This window comes from Mercenaria mercenaria, chromosome 4 (assembly GCF_021730395.1).
Source record: "Mercenaria mercenaria strain notata chromosome 4, MADL_Memer_1, whole genome shotgun sequence".
Classification (NCBI taxonomy): Eukaryota; Metazoa; Mollusca; class Bivalvia; order Venerida; family Veneridae; genus Mercenaria; species Mercenaria mercenaria.
The window spans coordinates 53,830,620-53,853,731 of NC_069364.1; the positions used below are offsets into that span (position 1 = coordinate 53,830,620).

Sequence of the window (23,112 nt, forward strand, 5' to 3'; positions counted from 1 at the left end):
GTGACCGTGACCTTTAAGCCAGGTGTCCGGGTTTTACAGACGACACGTCGTCTCATTATGGAAAACATTTGTGCCAAGTTATTTTAAAATATCTTCATGGAAGACAGAGTTATGGACCGGACACGAAATTTCGGACGGACGGACGGAATGACGGACGGAAAAGTGCGTTCCTATAGTTCCCGAAACTGGTTTTCAACCAATAGGTGACTTATTATTTGATAAGACGGTCAAAGTAGGTACATTGAAAATGCGAAAACTGTCATTAAATGTACTTTGCTTATATTGTTTTAGGTTACATTCTACCAATTCAATTCCTTATTTATTTCATATTAATAACAAAACATTCAGACCTCATTTTAAGCACTTTAGAGCATTTCAATGATATGAAAACCATATATGGTCATTTAGTATAACATGTCTTCTTATCAAAAATAGAAAAATATTGACATGTTATGTTGTATATAAGCAATAAACATAAGCCAAAATGTAACTGTCACCTCCTCATGTCACTCATTATACCAGATTTCATCCATAGCATGGAACTACATTTTGGACTACTTCACATGTAACACTGAGTAGTCACTTCCGGTTTGGTGTAATCCGTCCTTTTAAGTATGGACATGTCACTAATGATTTTCCTGAAAGTCTAAAATTTGAGTACATTGTTTTAATCAAAATCAAAGAGCGAAACAACAAGATCGCAACACTGAAAGATACCGTAATACTACCTGTAGGATTTATATATGTACTATCTGTCACATTTGTCCTGTATTCTCTGCTTGAACCATCAGTCGACTTTCCGGAGGCGGTACTGGTTTTCTTATAAATAGCAGTACTAGTGGTTATTTTTGTTGTTGTTGTTGAAAGCGATTGCACTGTTGTTTGCGGTTTCTCTGGAAGAGGAATTACACAATGTATTTCTGTTTAAGAAACTGAGTCCTGTGTAAGGGAGAACATACGTAGTGCTATATATTCCAGAGGTTCACTTATTATTGTATATCATATATATCATATATCTATTGAAAAAATGAAATAACGTGTCATGAATAAATGAGAGTAAATGCCGATATTACTGTTTTCGCAATATGTTCCTGTCCATTCGTCAGTGCATATACATCTGTAAACGTTTGTAAATATCTCCACGCATGTGGCGCCGTTTAGACAAGGTCCATTGGCACAATCTATTGACAAAAATGATATATGATTACTGAGGTTAACCCATTTAAACGAAAATCTAGATACTCTGCCCAAGTTCACATGTTTTAAAACGTCTGATTTCTGAGAAGACAAAAAAATAGACGGTATCAATGAAAATCGATAGAATAGTCATAGAAAGCCATATGATTAATATACACGAATACATTTATTGTGGAATAATTCCGCACGAAATTCACACAAGATTTATTATTTTTAACAAAGTCAGCTTTCAGAGCTAGTTTATCAAACATATACAATGATTTTCTTCATCGCTTGGCTTAATAGGTAAACTTTGATATAAGATATGATCACCTAAAATATGAAGACGGTTGGACAATTCTTCTTTTGTCATTTGTTTCCATTGTATTCGACATTTCTCCAATTTGAATCATAAGCCTCCATAAAATCTCACAATAGATAAATTAATTAGGAATGAAGTAATCTTAATCTTCTTTTTACAACTTGCATCAGTGTAAACATACTGAATTTATTTTTCTTTTAAGTATGTTAGAAATCTAGTCTAACAAAGAGTCCAAAGGTCATTAAACATTCTGAGAAATGGAAAATTATATTCTCCTTGTTTTGGTCTTACCAAAACCATTATAAACATTAACCTAGATGTCGATATTTAATAGTTTTTAATGTGTATAACATAAACTACAGACATATGTACCATAACAATAAGGATATTATAATTCATTAAAATAATAATGTGTACATTGCCGAAATGGTCTTCTATGTAACCTTGTCATATGACGTTTTGCCACGAACCCCTCAAAAGTACAAACTCAATAGTTCAGAGACGCTTTAGAAATAATATGACTAACAAATTCAGCAATAAGCATCGAATGCTATATTATATAGAAAACCTGTTTTCACGTTTTATTTTTAAAAAATATCATTTTCTTAAACGTTTTCTCTCTGTTACGGTATCAAGGCTACATACAACGCGCATTGTAATATACCTACACCAAGTGTCATATATAGAAATCCGCCAGTCGCCACCGCAGAAAGGGTTTACCTTCACATTTGTAATCACAGTTACTAGCTGGAATTTTAAACCTAATCTCATTTCCACAAAAATATTCTGTTCCGGTCTGAAATTTAGAATGAGTGTTTCAAAATATAGTCTTGTTTGTGACGTGTACTGATATGAAAAATCCATGTGTATTTCCGTTAAAACACGGACATCTGACGTCACTTTCACGTATCATTTGTTGCCATACAGGCGCCCAGAAAGAGTGCTACTACATATATATTTGATCAACTATTTTTTTGAAAAGACGTTTAAGAATTGAAATGATGTAACGGATTGGTGTTACACTTAATACGCAAAGACTGTATGGGTTATTAGGCATGAATAATGAATCAGCAGACGTCTACGCACTCCTAAGTTTATCTGCTGGACATGTTACTTCCCGTATTTTAACACCGTTTAAACACAGGTACGTGTTGATGTCACGTCTGTCTACGATATTTGGCGCCATTTTTACATCATGAAATAGTGCTTATTTCTTCAGTTAACCTGTTTACGTGAAAGACATATTAGTATAGAAATAGTATTTTTTAGCAGAACCATCTTTCAATATATTTCAACAAAACGACTCGGTTTATGCCGCGTGCATAATTCACTCTGTTTACGCCCTCGTGAAAGTCTTCCGCAAGCGCATAACCTCATCATAGTGTTTCGGCATGTTAATACATGGTTCTTCTATATTTATCAATAATTTTCTTACTTAAAAGATGGTAAAAATGAAATTAGATACAAATGTATGTGTAAACTTATTATAGCCAGAATTATATCAAAACTATATACGTTTACAAAGGAATATCATGAGAGGTCACCTCAGTTCCAGCATTTCTATATCCATGTCCTCTACAAGAATTTTTACATCTCTTTCCATTGTTAGGGTCGAAGTCTGTTTTCCTCTCGTTAAGAACTGTTGTGGTAATCTTTAAAGCATCCAATGTAGCCGTCTGGCACGAATGCTGTGTTAGATGAAATACTTTATTTCTATGCCCTCGATGAGACATTACGTTGTACTTCTTATTGAAAAAATAAATCTTATATACTGTGTTGGCAACATTAAGTAATTTCCGCTTTTTTATATTTGTTGAGAACATTTGAGAAACGTTACATTGTAATTCTAATATATATTAATACAGGCAATATTTCTAGTTTGTCAGGATGTTGACACATTTTATTATTAGAGAGTTTGAGATTTCAACCTTCGCCTTCCCCTTCAACGTCTCTCATATATATTTGGGGTAAAACGTCACCGATATGCGTGTATTTCATTTATGTCAGACGTTGCTACTAAAGTTTTCCATGTAATATCAAGTAAGCCTAAGGCTTCTCTTTATTACTATGTGAAATAGAAAGCTTAGTTTCAGGATTTCTGCTTATTAAGATATTTGATTATCCATAAGTATAATAAGACTAAATTTGATGCGAAACACTATCAATAAGTATAAGAACAAGTTAAAGCATAGCAAAAGTTCCTTCTAGGGCACATCTATATAAATATATAATGATCATCTTGTAAAATTTTGGTTGCAATGCCTGTTTTATACTGCCAAAATATGTCAAGTAGGTATTTACGCTAGTTATTATTTAACATAAATTGTTAAATCCAATAACAAATTGAATTTGTTACCACTTTCCGTTGAGTAAATACGACAATAAGACATTGACCCGGTCAATCCGTTATGATTCGATACGTGAATTTGTTGCACATAATTAGAGGGTCCCAATGGGGTTTGTTTTCACATATAAACCATGCATTTGAAGATAACAATAATATTTAGTTGTTTACGTGTAAATTTGCTGATATATGTCTATCTGTTTGTATATATGTTATGTTCTTCAAGAATGGAGGAAATAAAAGAATAAGTTAACCATCCTCGGGTTTAGTAATATGTAATCCATGGACGCGTTCAGTCAGAGAGTCACCTTAACGTCAGAGGTTATTTCTAAGGTCACGGAGTTTGACTGGCCAGCTTGTAATGACAACAGCTTTCGATATCAGTAGCTCAGTCAAGTGTGACTTACCAAACTATATTATTCCTTCTCAAGAGAAGGAACAATAATGAAGTTTTGTATGGCTAATGATTTTAACTAAATACATTGAATTGAACCTGGAAGTATGAAGTTATCAACCGATTTTGAGAAACTTTGAGATTTTGTTCAGACTTTAATTCTACGGCATATTTGTGTCCCCAGGCGGTATCGATTATACCAGATGGGCCTTTTTGTCGTATGAAGTGAAGTTTTGAACGTCCAAAGATGTGATATCACGAAAGTCAAAACTTCAGTCTTTTTACATCTACTCTGTCCACATACTCGGCATCAAAGACTGAAATCTGGATGGAGGCACATGGCATGACAGTCATCTTACTTGAAAAATGAATAATAACGCGCGATTATCATTTGGTTTAACGTTGTATTTTCACTTCCAAATAAAATCAATCCGTTTCTGTCGGACACTTAACACAATTGCGTTTTAATTATAAACATAAAATGGTACTAGTAAGACGGAAAATATTTCTGAAGTATCAGACAATTTCAGATCTATGATATCATGATGCGAGAAGTTTCCTGTTAGCCGTATGGGATATAACTCCATTCTTTACATGCACGGGCCCAGAGCCTGGCAGAGGGGCATTGTGGGTCAATTCTCCCTTTTGATTCTTACATTTTACAAAGAAAACTGGTCTTGAAACTCGGTGTGACCACCCCACTACCCCCTCCTGAAATGGGTGATCCCCTCTTTAAAGTTGGTGTCCATCTAACCAAAATTCCTGGATCTGCACATGCTTTACTTATGAAATAGTATATTCAAACAAATACGTGTATGTGCCCACATGTTATTTTGTGCGACAATTTTCGTCTCCACCTAACTTTTTGACTTTTTGCTAGACAACTGGTGTTTTGCCGTTACTTGGGTCTGAGAGTTTGGCAATTTCAGAGTTTTACAGAGTGTCTGTGTCAAAAAGTTTGTTTCACGAGAGTACTTCATTTGTTTAAAATCGCTTGTTAAATGTATTCAAATTGTGAAAATTGGGCCCATTTTTAAAAAATATCTTTCAAAAGGTTAGATTTTTACGGTACATTTTAGAGGGTCTAAAGGTAAAACGCGTTTTTTTTAAGGGAATTAGTTTTAAAGACCAATTTCAAAGTAAAAAAAAAAACTTAAGAAAAACTATGAATTCTAGTAAAACCCCTGCGGATGAACTGCCCTTTTATATTTTTGGTCTGCCTTTTGGTCTTTTATCGCTTTTATTTCCTTAATTTCCGGTATTGGGGGGAAAATGTTTTGTAATTTTGGTGTCTCTTTTTTTGTTTAAAAAGTAAAAATGTTTTATCTTTTGAACACTTCAAAATAAAATCGTTGTTTTGATTATCATTTTTACCTCTCGTATGATTTACAAAGTGTTTGTTATGAAAATCTTTTTAGTAGTATAAGAATCGATTTAAAACATTTTTTTCAATTTTAATTAGCCCCCTTCTTTTAAAAACCCAATCCCGACAATTAAAAACCACGGGTTTTTAACTTTCTTTCTTTTTTCATGATTTTCGGAAAACCCGGCTAAAAATAATGATATATTACTTTACTTTCGTTTTTCACGTATTTTGGCTTTTAAAAAGGTTAAAAAATAACGACATTTTTCCTTCACTTTGTTTTATCGTATTATCTGAAAGTTATCTGAAAATGTTTTGGGATTTTGTGGGGATTTATGTGATTTTTTCTGAAATGGTGTTTTTTGAACCAAAAAACCTAATTTTTTTTGCACCGAACATTCTTTGTGATTAAAATACTTACAACGTTTTGAACAGAAACAAGGAAAAGATTAAAAATGAAAGTATTTTAAAAAACACATTTACGCACTATTTTCAAGCTTTAGCAGTCTTGGATGGATCTCATTCACTAACTTTAGAAATATTATTTTTGTTTTTTTGAGTAAATTTATTTTTACCTGCTTATACTTATGAAATTCTTTAGATTGTGTTTTTTTTTTAGGGTAAAAAAAAAAAAAACAGCAGACCTGTTAAAAGATTTGGGGGAATTAAGCCCCAAAGAAAAATTACAAAGAAGGTTTTGTATGCAAAAAGGGGCTACAACATTCAGTTCAAAGTATTACAAAAATTGGTTGATACATGTAGTAAACAAAGCGACAAACAAAGAGTACGTTAAAAAAAAAGCTAAAGAAGAAATTCGAAATATTGGACAAGAGGAGGTTTTGAAAATTTTAAATGTGGTATTTCAAGCGAGGACAAAGTATTGAAAGCATTAAAAATTTAGACAAGCAATATCAGAAACAAAGGAATATTGTTTATTGTAAAATCTTTTTGGATTTTTATTAAAATTTTAAGTCAGCTTCCCCAAAGGATTGTGTCTGGGACTTTTTTTTCTCCAGAGGTGTACATTCACAGTTTCCTACTGTCGAAAACCTGGTTTGTTTATGAATTAATTGAGAAACAAAAGAATTTATTGAAGTGTGTTTTAAACCCCACTGGAACTTTAATAAAATTGGAAATTAATGAAGAAATTTGTACGAGTTAAAATTGAAAACAAAATCGCTTTTAACAGTAGAAATTATGTAAGGTTCCGGTAAAATGTTCATTTTTATTTTAGTAAGTTTACACTGTAAAGCCGTCACTTCGTTAAAGTATTTTTAACATTAGTGGAATTTCCATGTACATGTTCACATTTATTTTATGTAACGTTTACACTGAAAAACGACGTCACTTCCGTTACCATGTTCAATTTTTTTTAAATTGTGGAATTTTTATATTTTTATTTTTATTTTGTAACGTTTCCTGTAAACGCCGTCACTTCCGTTCAAGTTTATTTTTTATATCTATACTTCTATTTTATAGTAACGTTTACAGTGTAACGCAGTCACTTCCATATACGCTTTTGGAGTAGATGAATAAAAGTGTAGTAATTTTTTTTTGTAGTAAGAATATTACGTTCTTGGTACTTTTTAAAAACATTTTAATATTTTTTAACTCATTTTATTAAAAAAATTCATATTAGTTTGTTCATTTCTCTTTGATTGTTTATTTCCAGTTTTTTAAAAATTAAACATAAAAGGGGTTTTTATCTTGTACATTTTTATGAAAAAAAACAAAATATCGCAAAGCTACTTGTTTTGTCTTGATATTGTATGTTGTTATACTTCCAAGGTTTTAAAATTAATTACTTCTTTTGGTGGGGGAAAGTCCAAATGAATCAAAGTAATATTTTTAAGTAAAAAACCAAGGTTCGACCCCAAACAGAGTCATCTAAATTGATTATTCCACACTCGTCCTTTGTTTTGATTTTAATAAATTTTAATAAATATTTTAAAAATAACCCAAAGTTTTTAATTTTTAATTGTTTTACCTTGTTCAATTTCAAATTTTGAAATTGGTTTGTTTAAAAATTTTTTTTTTTTTTTATTAGGTTTTCGTCTTAGGTTTCGTTGGGTCAATCTGTAGCCCTTTTTCCCACTTAACAAAGATGTAATCAAAGGTTTTCCCTAGATAGCAGCCAGCTCCCAGGAACCGCCATTTTGTTTTTTTTTTGTGTTAATTTAATCACCCAGATCCTACTAGTTGTTTTTTTGTTTGGTGAAGTTGGTGATATCTATTTCTCTTATATTGGTACTGAAATTCTCCCCCGGGGAGAAGAGGGGGACCCATGGATCCGATCATACCTTTCAAGTATTTTACTAACCCAGTACGGGGCCCCCCCGACAAAGCACGTGCCTAGGGGGTAATATTTTTGGAAACTTTTTCGTGCCATTGGAAGAATTGTTTTTTAACAAACCCCCAAAAGCCCCTAAAATCCCCCTTTTTGCTTGACTAGCATTTGTTTTTTTTTAAATTTTTTTTCTAACCCTTTTTTTTTGAAACGCTTTTTTATTTTGTTTAATTTGTGTTTTTGTTAATAGTAAAGGAAAGTTTCCTGTAATTGTTCTTTTTTAAATCTAAAAGTTTGTGGAAATTTTATTTTTTTTAAGTTGTGCAAAATTTTTTCTTTTGTCCATCTTTGGTTTAACTTTATATTCAATATTTTTTGTGTCATTTATATAATTTTGTATTTATTTTTTTAAACAATAAAAGTTCTTTTCCAATGTATTTATTTCAACTTTTTTTCATAAAATAAAATTTGCGTAAACAAAATATTAGCGTGGTGGAATTTTTTTTTTTTTAGCTGAAAAAGTAATATGCTTAGGTCTTTGTTTTACTTCCTTTTTTTTTCCAAGTTAAAATGAAAAAATCCAACAATTTTTAAAAATTTTAAAATTTTTAAAAAGATTTCCCGTATCTTATTATTTTGTTTAAAATAATAATTAAATTACATCTTTTAATATTTGATATCTTGGTATTTTTTTCTGGAAAAAAAACACCATTACCAACTTCGACGCAAGAGCTCAAAATGCAATTTTTTTTGCTGCATTAATTTTAAATGATTTAATAAATGTGGGTTATGTTGTTGGATTATTTTTGTCAGGTCTTGTAAAAAAAACAAAACATGTTGTGGTTTTTTACACCAGTGTTATTCTAAAGGTTTTTATTTTGTTTGTATCAGTTGATTGCGTCCCCATTTCCCGTAGTATGACCTTTTGCTTTTTTAAATATTTCGTAGCAATTGATTAAACCCAAATTCTTTAAAATCAAACGTGGAACCACAAAATTAATTTTGTTACAATTATCTACTGCTCGCAGCTTAGCCTAAAATTAATTCACTATCTGTCAGCTGCATGTTTTTTTGAATTTGACTTGGGGTAAAATATTAGTTTTAAACCGAAAAAATAAATTAATTTTTTAAGGGAAATTTTTGCTTTTACCTTTTATTATCCTCGATTAATTTCTTTCTAATAGCAACCCCGAATTTCAGCAGCAGCAGCGTAGCAGTAGTATCTAAATAATTTTTCGTTTTTTCCCATTGTTTTTGCATAATCTTCAGAAAATTCAACCAAATTTTACATTTCACCTTTAAAAAATTATTACAATCATAAACAATTTTTCATTTTTTTTAACCCACTAACTGAAAATTTAATGAAGGCATTATTAATTTAAAAAGCAACTTGTTCCATCAAAATAATTTTACTTTAGCAAGCTTTTTATTAAAAAAATTACTTCAAAAAAAGCATTAAACCAATAAAAATATGGCTTCTTCTTAATTGTAAGTGATATCCTTTTTTTTTTGTTGTTAACTTTTTTTCCCAAAGACGATTTAAGGTGTATCAATTAAATAGGAGTTAATTCATATCTTTCACAATTTTGTTTTGTTCTAAACATGTTTATATTATTTTTTTATTTTTATTAAAGTTAAAACTTTTTTTTTTTATTAAATTTTAAAAACTTTGTTTTTATTAAAGTTAAAACTTTAGTTTTTATTAATTTAAAAACTTTAGTTTTTAAAAATTAATCTGTTTTAATAGTTTACCGCCCCCGATCCTGAAAATAATCTATTTAATTTATTTTAAAATTCTCCTTTTTATATTATTTTTATGTTTTTTTTCTTTAATTTCTTAGCAATTAAATTCCAACTGCTGGAGAGGTTTTCTTTTTAAAATTTTTCAAAATTTTATTTACAGTAAATTTCCAATTCTTTTCCCAAACCCTTTTTGTTCCATTTTAAGTGCTGTTTTTCCCGTGTTTCTAATTTTTTTTTTCCCAGCTGTGCTATTGAAATGCAACTCCGTTGAAAGCAATTTCTTTAAAAAGGTCAAAGATCCTTTTCCCGGGTTTTTGTTTTTTTTCCTGTGTGGCTTCAACATAAAAAAATTTCCCTTTTTTTTTTGTCATAAATTTTTTTGAATTTATAAACTAAAATTTTGTAATTTCTATTTCTTTTAAAATTTTAGTGTAAAACTTGTTTCAACCCATTAAATTAATTATTCAACCAAATACATCTGAATATATATTCTAATTGAATTTTTAATTATTTTTTAAATTTTAGAATATCCAACTCTTTGGGGTTTTCTTTTGTAAATGGATAAGCTCTTTTTAAAAATCTGCAGTATTAAAAGCATAAAAAATTTCACTAAAAATTACCATCAAAAGTGAATTATCAAAAAATTTCCAATGAATGAAATTTGACCCACGAGTTGTTATATTTGGTGTTGTATTTCCCCATTAGTTTGTTTAAAATTTTTTTTCTAAATCCAAGCAATGTATGAATTTTTGTATTTCCAAACCCACAAAAAAATTATTTTAATTGAAATCAAATCTTAAAATATTAAATAAAATTCCAAATTTTGGAGCAATGTCTTTTTAAAAATTCTAACCCTTTATTATTAATGTTTCCCTAATTAATTTTAATTTGTGAAACTGTAAGACCATTTGTAAATATGATATCTTTCCAATCTTAAAATTTTATAAGAATTTTTCTTTTTTGCCATATTCATCACTTATTATCCCAAAGAATAGGTCATAGTTTTAAATACTACCCAAACCAACAACAAAAGTTTTTTTTTATCAAAAATTAAAGAACGACTAAATTGATTGTAAAATCACTCGGAGTTTTTGTGATTATCTTTAACTGTTTCAGAATTAATATTTTTTTTTTTCCCTTTTATTTAATTAAAAAAAAATTTTTTAAATTTTAAATTTTAAATTTTAATTCAAGAAAAAATAATTTTTATTAACATTTCTGTTGTTTGGTAATAGTGAATTCTTTTTTAATATTTTTATCAATTTGAAATTCCTTCATTTTTTAGTTTTTATTATTTTTTCCCAGCACAATCGAACCAAAAATTTAAAACTCCCTTTTAAAACCATTTCTTTTGGATTACGGGACAAACGTAAAACCTTGTCCCTAATTACTTTTTTAAATTTCATAGATCTTTTTTTGAAGGCAATCCTGATTTTTTGTTAATTTTGAATATTTTTTAAAATGAATTGAAGTTTTTTTTATTGTTTTTTCTTTTTTTAATAAATAATAAAAATCTTTATTACTTCAGTATTAATTATTCATTTCCAGTTCTTTACCCTTTTGCAACCAATTTTTTTTGTCCGTAAGTTTTTTAGTTAAAATTAATTCCCATTTTGCCCTTTTGGTGAACTTTATTGGTTTTAAAACCTTCGGTTCTTTAAGAAAAACTTTTTTTTTGATTATGATATTTTTTTCCCTTTCCAAAATATTCTGATTTAATTTTCTTTTTTTGATAAGCGTTCCCGTATCTTTTAGATTTTTTCTGTTGATTTTAATCCGAAAAATCCCCCCGCAGCCATAGGTTCTGATCTGAAAATTCAATTATTTCATCAAAAATTTATTTATTTGTTCATTTTTTTACGAGTAATTTCTTTAATTTTTGGTAACCTTTTTTCTTGTTTTTATCCAATCATCTTTATCTTTGTTTATTGCTAAAATTGATAATAAGGAGTACCAATTATAATACTCTTTATCGATATTTATATCTAAATTTGCCACAAATTTTTCTTCTGATTTTCTTTACTAATTCTTCAGGAAATTTTTGTGTCTTCAAAATCATCATCTTCATCATCCAAACCCAATGATCTTTTTGGCGGTAATAAACGTATGGTTCTTGGAATACTGTGGTAAACCCTGGTATGTTTTGTATGTCTTTCATTTCATCACCGTAACGCTAATTGTCCCTTTAAACCCGGTTAAAAGTTTTAACTGATTTTAATTGTTCTTTTTGACTTTCTATTTTTTCAGTAATTGGCTTTAAAAATTTTAGTGCATACCCGATTTGTAGCTTTCTTAATTTTTTCTCTCATTTTTTTTCTCTAAAAGTTCTATCTTTTGCCCCAAATATTTTTTTTCTTATTTTATTTCATTAAGTTTTGATTGATTTTTATAAAAAACGTAAGAAATGTAAAAAAATGTAAATTAAAAGTAGATAATGTAAAATAAAAGTATTATTTTTTATTAAAAGGGAAATTTCCCAAATTTGATACAAAAGTGTAAATTATAAAATTTTAAAAAATTTTTAAACAAATCCCCTTTTTGCCAGTTTGTTTTAGAAATTTAATTGTGGATCTTCTGGATCTGGAAAAAAAAAAATAATTAATGCATATACTTCGAAAACCTCTTTTATTTTGTAAGTTATACTTTTGCTAAAAACTAGAACAATCTAAATATCAAGATTTAATTAACAAATTAAAACAAATTTCAAAAAAAAATAAAGTAGATCCAAATGAAATACTTGAATATTCGGCTGATTCCCAAACCAAAATTTAACTGCGTAGCCTTGAACCAGAAAAAAAAAAAAAGTAGAATATTTGATGATTTTTTATGTGAAATAAAAAGGTTTGAAATGGGAAAAAAACAAAAAACTTTTTTCAAGGACGTCACAAAAACGTTGTGTTATTTTTTTAAGTCAGTCTTACTATAAAACACAAAAAAATTCCCAATTAAATTTTTCACATTATTTTTATTTGAAAGTCCGGTAAAAAAGAGAAAAGATATGATTTTTTTAATGAAAAAAATATTAACCCTAAATCTTTTGCTAATGCAACAAAACAAAAATATGATTTCTTTATATTGACAAACAAGGATTTTTTAGAAAAAACTTTACTGGTAAAATATAAAGGGAGTTTTTTAAAAATATGAAAAAATAAGTGAAGACAGTTATAAAGTTAAAATTTTTATTTATTTAAGTGTTATGTACTAAAAAAACAAATTTAAAAAAATTAAAAAGGAAACGGAATCGTATTTCAAAAAATAAGGAACTTTATAAAACAAAGAACAGAGCATTAGTATGGGAGGGGAATAACCCCTTTTAAACTGGAGTCCAGATAAACCCAGTGAGTTTCAAAACGGGTTTTGTTAAAAAAGTTCAAAATTTTAAAAGAAACTATAATCTTTAAATATTAAAAGTATAAAACAGAACTAGAAAAAAGAAGAAAGAATATTGAAAATTTAACAAAAGACTTAAAAAAAAAATTCATTATTAAAAGTTCAATTTTCAATAAACCGGAGAAAATTGAAAGTATAGTTGATTCTTTAAGAACTTGAGAGAAAAATTTATTTGCGATGACAACATAAAAGAAGTATTTAGAGTCAAACTAAAATTTTACACAAGCAACTATGGAATTAAAAGATAGTATGATTAAAAAATGAAGAACTAAAGACAAGATTTAAAGAACTGAGAAAAAGTTACAAATTGTATCGTTTGAAAACAAAAAACAGAATAATAACTAAAAAGAAAGGTAAAGGGAATGAACAAATGTTCAATACATTTTTTAAATAAACTTGCAGAATTAAATCTGAATGGAAAAGGCGGCTTCACAAAGAGGTGATGACCATGACCAGCATTAGATAACCTTAAAAAAGATTAATTCTAAAATAGGGCTTTAAAAAACAAATTCGAGTTTGGTTTGTCGTTGAAACGTCTTTTTTTTTAAAATTTGCAGACTTAAGTAATATTTCAAAAAATTCAAAAAGATATTAATGAATTAATGCTAAAGTTTAAAAAATAAAAAAGAACTGGTTTTTATTGAAAATCGTTAAAAAGGAGAATCAATCCTGCTAATGTAAAGCAATTAACAAATTAATGATAGCTGAAAATTTAAGAAACAATTCGGAATTGATTAGTATGTTGACACACGCCACAATTTAAAAGCGCGGAAATTTAAATACACTTTCAGAAATGTTGAAAAAGAATCAACGAATTTAATAATAAAATTAAAAAAATAAAAAATGATTGGACCTGTAGTTGAAATATAACTAAAAAAAGGGGAACATTTCTGCTAAAAACTCAGAAATTTTTGCTAATACCCAAGAAATTACAAAAATAAAAAAAAGTTTTTCTAAAAAAAGAAAAAAACAATTAGCTAAAACAAAGGGGTTGTTTATGTTTTCTGCTTTTGAAGTGCTACAAAAAAAACGATTTATGTTTGCTGAAATAATTCTTTAATTTAAAAGGAAAAATAGAAAAGTAGGAAGAAAATTGGAAAAGAAATAGAAAAAGTAAAAAATGAAGTGTTTCTTTTTGATATAACGCAGTTATGAAAAAAAATCAAAAATTGGGGTCGGTTTTTTTTAAAAACGTAAAATGAAAAAGTATTTTAACCGATGGTGCTGGATATTTCAAAATAGAAGATAGCCGGTTGAGTTTTGAATTTACTTCAATTTAAGATCTGGAAAAATCGTGATTTTAAAAATTTTTTAAATAAAAAAAACATAAAATTGCTGTACCAGATGTGCTTTTGGGGGTGTGTTTTTTAGTCGAAAAAGCCCGGAATTTATATAAAAGATATTAAAATTTTTTTCGGGGGCCGGGTTTAAAGGTGAACCGATTTTTAAAACCCAAAATTTACTTTTTATTTAGGTGGTGGAAAAAATGATTATGATCTAAATTTTTGTACAAATTATCAATACTGTAAAAATAGCGTCGAGGACTTTGACCATGTTTAGTTAGATCTATTTATAAAAAAAAAATTAAGATCTTTTTTTAACACAAGGGGGCAAGTTTGCATTCTTTTTTTTGACGATTCAAAAACTAAAAAGTTTCATTTTTCGCTTTTGACGGTGTTACATCAGATTCTTATTCGGATGAACCTATATCTTATGATAGAAAAAGACTTTTTGGGTTTAAACTTAGTTTTTATTAAAAATTTTATTTTCTGTGTTTTTTTTTAACGGGGAAAAATTAATATAATGGGAATATTTAATATTTAAAAGAAAAAGTAAATAAATGAAGAACAAAAAAAAAAAAGGAAAACTCCATTGTTTTTAACATGTTATATCAAGATACCGGTGTGGATTATTTCAATGGAAACTGTAAATGTAGTCCTGGTTTTTTTCAAAATGGTAATAATGTAAGAATTAATTTTAATTGCATTTAATTATTCTTGTTGATGCAATTAAAATTTGATAAAAGGGGAAGCTAAATTACAATAAAAAATAAAGAAAACGTAATTTTTCAAAGTTACAATGCAAAAAATAAAAAGAAAAAATGAATCTATTTTATTAAATATGCAAAAATTTAAAAAAAATGTGTTATTTTTTATTAAATTTTTTAAAACGTTATGAATATTCAGTTAAAAATTTATGGTTCTTAATTTAAGAGTTAAAATTTTAAAAGTTAATTTAAGAAAAATTTAAGAGTTAATTTAAGAATAAGTAATGTCAATTCCCTTATCAAAAAATTTTTTCTTTTATGTCATAAACATGATAAAGATGTTTTATTTATAACATAACTGGAAAGATTTTGTTTATCAGAACGAATAAATTTAAAAATGTGATTAGTTTGGGTTGATTAAACAAAATATCCCCCTTTTTAATTTTTTTGAATATTTTTTTCTTAAAAAAGTTTTTTAATTCCTTTACATTTTTTAAAATTAAATTCGTTTTCTTATAAAAATTGGAAAAAATTTTTTTCTTAACCCACAAAATTAACAATGGGAATACGGGACTTCATCTTTAAATTTTTTCCCAATTTCTTTTTTTTTTTGTCGAAATAAAATTTTGAGTTTTTATCGTTAAACATATTATAAATAAATCTTTGCTTTGAAAATCCTCATTGATCTTTGGTTTTTATTTCTAACATAAAAGAATCGTGCAGTGAATAGTAATTTTCAAATTACCCCCATACTTTTCCCTAATGTAAATTTTAATGAAATCATACTTAAATTTTTTGATAAATCTAGAAAGCACATTCCAACTAACAAAGGTCGTTTAATAACAAGCTTTCTTTTATTCTATGAAAACCAAAAAAAATTTGTTAAACATGTTGAACTAACAAATGAAGGGTTTTGGGTATATACTTTTTTAAAAAATTTTCATATGAGTTAATTTTTTATTAACCCATTAAAGTAAAAATTTTCCTCGTCTTACCCAAAACGAGTTTTCCTCAATTAAAAAAGTCTTTTTCAAAAGAATTTTTTTTCTTTAGATCTTTTTTTGGGATTAAAATCAAAATTTCTTTTTTAACCAAAGGGCTTTCGTTTCCCCAAAATTAAATTTTGTGGATTTTTGTTACTTTTAACCCAATTGTGTATATTTTTCAAAATTTTTTAATGAACAATAATTTTGTTTTTTCTTTTAAAAATTTGGGAAATAATTTTTTTACATTACTTTTTCCTTTTCAAATTCTTCTTTAATATTTTTTCTTAGTCAGAAAGCCATTTATTGGTTTTTTAAAATTTTTTTAGGAAACTAAAGGATAAACATTATGGACGTAGTATTTTTTGGTTTCAAGTCACATTCAACTATAAAGTTAGTTTTCCTTTTGCAAATTATTTCTTGAATTGTTTTTTTGGTATAAATTTAAAGTTTCAAGAGGGCAAAGGTTGACACATGGGCCCCAAACCCTAAAGGTAATGGCGTCAAGGTTTCTTTAAAGTATTTGCTTCAAGTTTAGGGTATAATCTTTCTATATTTTTTGTTTGCTTTACGTATCTGTTTGAAAATTTAATTTTCCCCCTCGTCCTTTTCAATAAAAAATACATTAATATCTTATTAAATCAATTAATTCCTGTCTTTTTAACATTGCATCCCAAGCTAAACCAGGGCTATAAAAAAATGACAAGGATCTAATTTTTTAGTACTCTAAAATGTTTTTTAAAATTTTCGAATACATCCATTAAAGTAATACGTCAGTTTTTAAAAATATTTATGATATTCCCCAATGTTTTAATTTTTAAAAAAATTCCGGGTTTTTTTAGCTGTTATATTCTTATCAGAAAATTAGTTTCATTTTTAAAATTGAATAAAAAAATTTTTTTAGAAGGTAATTTTGTTTCTTTGAATTTTAAATGAATCCCTGTAATCATTGGATAAAAAAACCCTTTTTTCTTTAAAAATTCAATGTAAAACAAATTAGTTGATGTGTATTTAAATTCTGGAAATTTTTTTATAGGTTATCCAAAGATTGAGACAAAAATGGAATGAATCAATAAAAAATCAATCGGAAATCATAAATGCCATATTCTTTCCATTTGTTGGAATAACATTAATTTTTTTTTGAATTTTCCTTTTCGCATAATAAAAAGACCATAAAAACCCCTTAAATTATGAAAAATAAAAGGAATTTTTTTGTGTTTTTTTCTAAAAATTAATTTTACATTTGAGTGGGCCTTCCTCTGAATTTTTTCCCGTTTATGCATGGTCTCTTTTCTTTGATTGAATCTTCTTTTTATTCTTTTTCCAGTATGCAAACTTTTTTTTTTTTTAAATTTACTTTCATCTTTTTTAGACATTTTCCAAAACTTTTTTAAAATGTTCTTTTAAATTTTTTCTTTGCAATATTCCTCTTCCCCAAGCTTTTTTCAATAAACTTTTAAACTGCATTAGGACCCCTTTTAAAAATTGGGTTGGTTTAGTATTTTAAATGTTATCATAACAACAAAAATTTTAACCGTAAACCCCAATTATATGATTTTGATATGGTTTAGAAATGAAGATTAGTTGTGGTAAAAACAGTTTTAAAATTTTTAGTTATTGATTCAAAATCGCATAAATTACAAAAGGTACTGCTAAACCCTTTTTTATTAAATTTTTAAATTGTACTTTCTTCCTCTTTTGGGTTTTTTCACCTTTGGGTACCCTTAATGCTAAACAATTTGGAATTGTTTTTAATTTCTTTTTGGGTTAAAATGTTGTAAGCAACTTTACAAAATTTTTTATGTTGGTCTTTGGTTTTGTTAGCATTAATTATTAAAGTTTTTATCCAAATTTAAAGTTGGGCTGGGGTCTCTGGTGATTTTCAGTGCCCTTTATCTTTCTTTTTTAATTAATAACATGTCCAATGTTCTTGTATTGAATTTTGTTTTTTACAATGGTAAATTTTCCCCGGGTTTTTTAAACCCAAAAATATTAAAAGATTTTCATTTAAAACTTCAATTTTAGGTATTTGATTTTTTGTAAAGGGAATTTTAATTCCAGTATAATCAAGTCGTTTATTTGTTTTTTTTAATTTTTAAACTCTATGAGGGGTTTTTTTTAACAGGAAAATTTTTAAACTAAAAGAACCTCTAAAAAATTCGTTATCTCATTTTTTATATTTATTAAATCCTTTCATTGGGGTTGTAATGGGGTTTTGGGAATTTAAATAACTTGAAGAGCAAAAGGGCTATACTTATTCTATTTTTTAATGAGCATCAACTGACTCTATTTTCCCAAACCCCTTCCTTCTGAAATCCAATTACCAATTCTATTTATTATTTATCAAAAACTTTATTTTTAAAATTTTTTTTTTTTTCGTTTGTGTTAATAATTTTTAAAGCCTTTTATTTTAAATAAGCTGATTTATATATTGTATCAGTTGCGCTCATTTTTACAAAAGTTAATTTTAAAACAACGTTTATTTTTATACCTTTTAAAGTTTTAAGTTCAGATTGAAGTATTTCATAAGAGTCGTTTATAGTTAAATATAATTGATTCTTTGGATCTTGTCTATATGTAATTTTAATTTCAAATTTCTTATAATATTGTTTTGTAGATCTCTCGATTTCCATCTATATATTATATTTAGAAAATAAAATTCGTTAAGCAAAAAAGGATTAAAAAAATAATAAAATAAATAAAGTTTTAAATTATCTTTAAGAAGAATTAAAATATTTAAACTTATATCTTTTTCCATTAGTTTTTGATATTCCACATTTTACTCGGTTTTCTCCTTTGCAGCACATTGTTATTAACCCAGAATTAATACCAAGGTCTTTAGACGCTGCATAATTGCTTTTATATGTTTTTTCTTCATTAGTATCACAGTCGGTTACAATAACTTTTTTAGGATTGTTTCGAATATTATTTGGTCTGGGACAATCACATAATCTTTCAGCATTTTCTTCTTCAGTTAATAGACAACCACAGTCCCATTCAAATAAATTATTTTTTAAAAGATAAGGATCTATAACATTTTGTAATTTATCAATGACATGATTTTTATATTCATCGCTAACTATTTGATTAAGTTTTGATTTAATAACATTTCTTCTTTTAAGAACTTTCTTATATGAATTTTTGTCTGGATTCATTATTTCTCCTAAAGTGCTAGATAATTTTGGCATAATCATTCTATCTACCTTTCTATTAACCATCTATATATAATATACTTATAGAAAAAAATCTTTAAAAACGCACCTAATGAAATTATATTGATTTGAGAAATTTGTTTATATTATCTATATCTTTTGAATAAGATTTTAAAGTTATTTTTTCTAAATTGTTATCAACTGTTAAAATTTTAATACCTTCTTGAGACATTCTGTTTAACCATTCTTCGTGTAATTTGTGTATTTTTTCTAAATAATCTAAACCAACTTTGTTTTCTTCCGTTCTGTTTTTTTTGAAGTCTTTTAAAACATATTTCTGGGTCGGTTTTTACATAAACAAATCCATCAATTGGGTTTTTTCCGTATGGTTTTATAATATGATCAGTTAAGAAAAGATTGTATACTGCCCACTCGGGGTCATTTATAACACGTTGTCGTGATGTTGTTTTGTAAAAACGTTACTGTTAGTTAAATAACAACGTTCAAGGACAGAAACACCATCAAACTGTTTAGCAGAAAATAACATTTTTATGTGACTGTTTAAAGTTGTTAGCTGAAAAGGAAATAAATATTTGGAAGGTTCTTGAGCAGCAAGTTCAAAAAGGTTATATGAATTATAACTTGCGAAGCTGGAACCTTCGGTTGCACGTGGATCCATAACATTTTGCCATTCGTGAATTGGTTCTGGAATTATATTAAAATTAGGATTATATTCTTTAATAATATCTAAAAACGTACTTTTTCCTGATGCAATATTACCTTCAACTGATATAATTTTTCTCATTTATATAAAATACTTATAGAAAAAATCTTTAATAATCTTTAATAATCTTTATTAACCTTTAATAACCTTTAATACAACTCTTCTTCTTTTTTGCTTTTATATCCGTTAAGTTTAAATTCCTTCATATGCATTTCAAGAGGTGTTGAATAATTTTTTTCTTTCTGCATTTCTAATAGTATTGTAAAAATATCCTGAATAACTTTTTTCTCTTCTTCTTTATTTACTTTTCCAGGATCATTAGGGTCATGAACAGCTAAAGCTGCAATTCGTGCTTTTGTTATAAGTTGTTTTATTTTGTGATGATGTGCTTTTAAAATAAATTTCTTATCATCAAGTTTTAGTCTGTTAGTAAATATGGTAATTACTGATGGAACAGCGCCAGCAACTGCTATAAATATAGGAATAGCTGGAACAAGTGCTAATGCAGCTGAACAACCAAAGACACCTGCTGTAATATATAATCCGGTACTTACTCTCCCACAAAATTTATAACTTTTTCTGTAAGCAGCAGCTAGTTTAGTTAAGTGAATAATTAATTGATCTATTGTTTCTATTCCATTATTATTAGAAATTAGATTTTTATTACTCATTTATATAATTAATATTAATATTTTTCAACTTAAATTTCTTCCAATTCACTAAACGGTATCCAACTATTAAATTTTTCACTATAACCTTTCCATTTTACTAAAGCTTGTTTTTTCTTATAGTCTCGTCTAATAACTTTTTCAATTCTAAAAACTTCTTGTGTAGTAGGTAAAAGTTCTTGTTCATAAAATGAACCTTGAATTATTTCATCATTTAAATCTTTAATAGTGTATGTTCTGGGATTTGTATTATTAATTTTATAAATTATAAATATTTCCTCTGTCCAGTTTGGTGTATATCCTTTTTCAAAATGTCTTTTAAGTTTGCTTATTCGAACTCGATCACCAATTTTAAATTTTGTTTTACTCTTTGGTATCTTTAAATCACCATATAAATTAAAGTAAACAGTACCTTTATTTAAGTTTTTACTAGCTTCGGTTGGTGTCATTTTTATACTAGAATGTTTTGTTTTGTTATATTTATCAACCATATCCTGCAACTTATCTAAATAAGTATAAGTATTATTTGCTGTAACATATTTCCACATTATTCTTTTTAAACTTCTATTAAATCTTTCTAATACTACAGCCTTTCCTTCATTAAATGTATGGTACATATTAATCTTATTTTTATTCAAAAATGATTCAAACTTTTTATTATAAAATTCTTTTCCTTCATCTACCCATAAATTTGTTGGAATCCTTGCAGTCTTCGGGGACTTTCGCTCCTGAATTCTATCTTCTGAAACTATTTTTTCAAATGCTTCTGTAACAGATTCTCCAGTTTTATTCTTTAATGGAATAACCCAAGCATATTTACTGAATATATCAATAACGGTTAACAAGTACTTTACTCCTTTATTGTATTTTGAAAAGGCTTGCATATCAACTAAATCAGCAGACCATGTGTCGTCAATATCATTAACTATTACCCTTCGTTTCCTAAATTTTCTTTTAATTGGTTTGTGTAATTCTTCTGCTAATTCATCACTCCAATTTATTTCGGGGGTAGAGTATACCCCCTTTTCCCGTTTTTTGACTTTCGTTTTTGTCTGGGCGTTAAGCCCATAGGGAACTGTTGTTCCTGTCCCAGTCCAAGTTTGCATTTCGTTTTAATTACAGGTTTTACGACTAAATGTTTTGCAATCTTTTCTCCAAATGTTTTTGATTTAGTTTTATTTAAATTGGAAAGCATTTTTTTGTCGCATGTACCCTTTTTTACACCGCTGTCATAGCAAAAGTCATGGTCCATACATACTGCATCCAGTTCGTTGACAGGAGGTCCGTTATCTAAAGGATTTCCTGGTCCACAATAATTGTATCCTGGGAGTGTTACACCTTTCTTAGGTAATAAAGGTAACATTGCTTTATGAATATCTAAATTACCTGCTGTGATAGTACTTTTAACAAACTTTGATTTCATTTTTCCACAAGACGAACAGGTGGCCATTATCATTCTTTTCCCGTTTTTTGCCGTAACATAGTGAGGATTTATATTATCAGTAAATTTTCTTTCTTTCAAACAATATATTTTATTCTGTAAACTCATTATATTACATGTGTTTAAATTTAACTTTAAAACTTTTTAGTCGGTTTTTACTGGGTTTGAAACCTGTGGTTTTTGAATTGTCTGGCATTGGATTTTTAAAAAGAAGGTGGCTAATTAAAATTGAAAAAAGTGTTTCAAAATCGGTATTTCTTATACTACTCATTTTATATAAAACCTAAATGTTCGGAGCAACACCAACGAGTTTTTACATTGTTCACGTTGTTTCGTTTTCTTTTTATAGTAATCGCACTAATATTCATGCGATGATTATATTAATTGAAATGTTTTTATTTGATTTTCTTTTTTAAAACCTTTTGTAAAGTCCTGCCCTTTCGGACAATTGATATAAAAAAACCGATCATAATTACGGATAAACTGAATGGGCGGATTAAAAGAAGTAAGGTTCATTCTAAAGTTTGAAATCTCAAGGAATTTTAATCGAGCTTCAATTGCAACTTCATTCGTTAACTTCGCAAGAGACGTTGAAGGGGAAGGCGAAGGTTGAAATCTCAAACTCTCTATCATTTGTTCACGTATGTGTCGTTATGTGTGTATGTCTTTCCGTCCAACTCTAAACAGCAATATATCCTCTCTGAGCTTCATTTCTAGATGCAGCAAACAATAATATTCTTCAGCTAAAGAATGAGTGCAAATTTCCCGATGAAAAAAGCAGTAAGCTATTTATCACATACGTATCTACACCTTTAATGCAATGACACACATTAAATTACGTCACGCACCCGATATGAAATTCATGCGTCAGTGTATGGTAAAATATTAACGTTTCCGGTTCCATTGTAACTTAACTGGAATAGAAACGAGTATGTTATAATGCATGTTTCAGACGATCATAAACGTGATCATTGTCTTGCTTAATTTTCTAGTTCATATCAATAATGCTGTATTCCGTTTTGTTAGTGTCCGATTGGATAGAGTATATAATTGCTTATTCGTAAATATCACAATACACTTCAATCTAACGAAATAGATAGATATTTCGAAACTGCGAAATTGTTCAAGATGTTAAGAT

General features: G+C 27.7%; 1 protein-coding gene across 1 annotated transcript; it reads right to left on the minus strand.

The window, feature by feature from the left end:
* Positions 1 to 302: 302 nt before the first annotated feature.
* Positions 303 to 2,397, minus strand: LOC123552882 (uncharacterized). The gene is made up of 3 exons (XM_045342628.2): positions 2,167 to 2,397; positions 1,074 to 1,181; positions 303 to 893 (listed from the first exon to the last, which is right to left on the minus strand). Exons 1-3 carry the CDS (start codon positions 2,360 to 2,362, stop codon positions 580 to 582), a joined length of 618 nt encoding a protein of 205 aa, XP_045198563.2. The 5' UTR covers positions 2,363 to 2,397; the 3' UTR covers positions 303 to 579.
* Positions 2,398 to 23,112: the final 20,715 nt, after the last annotated feature.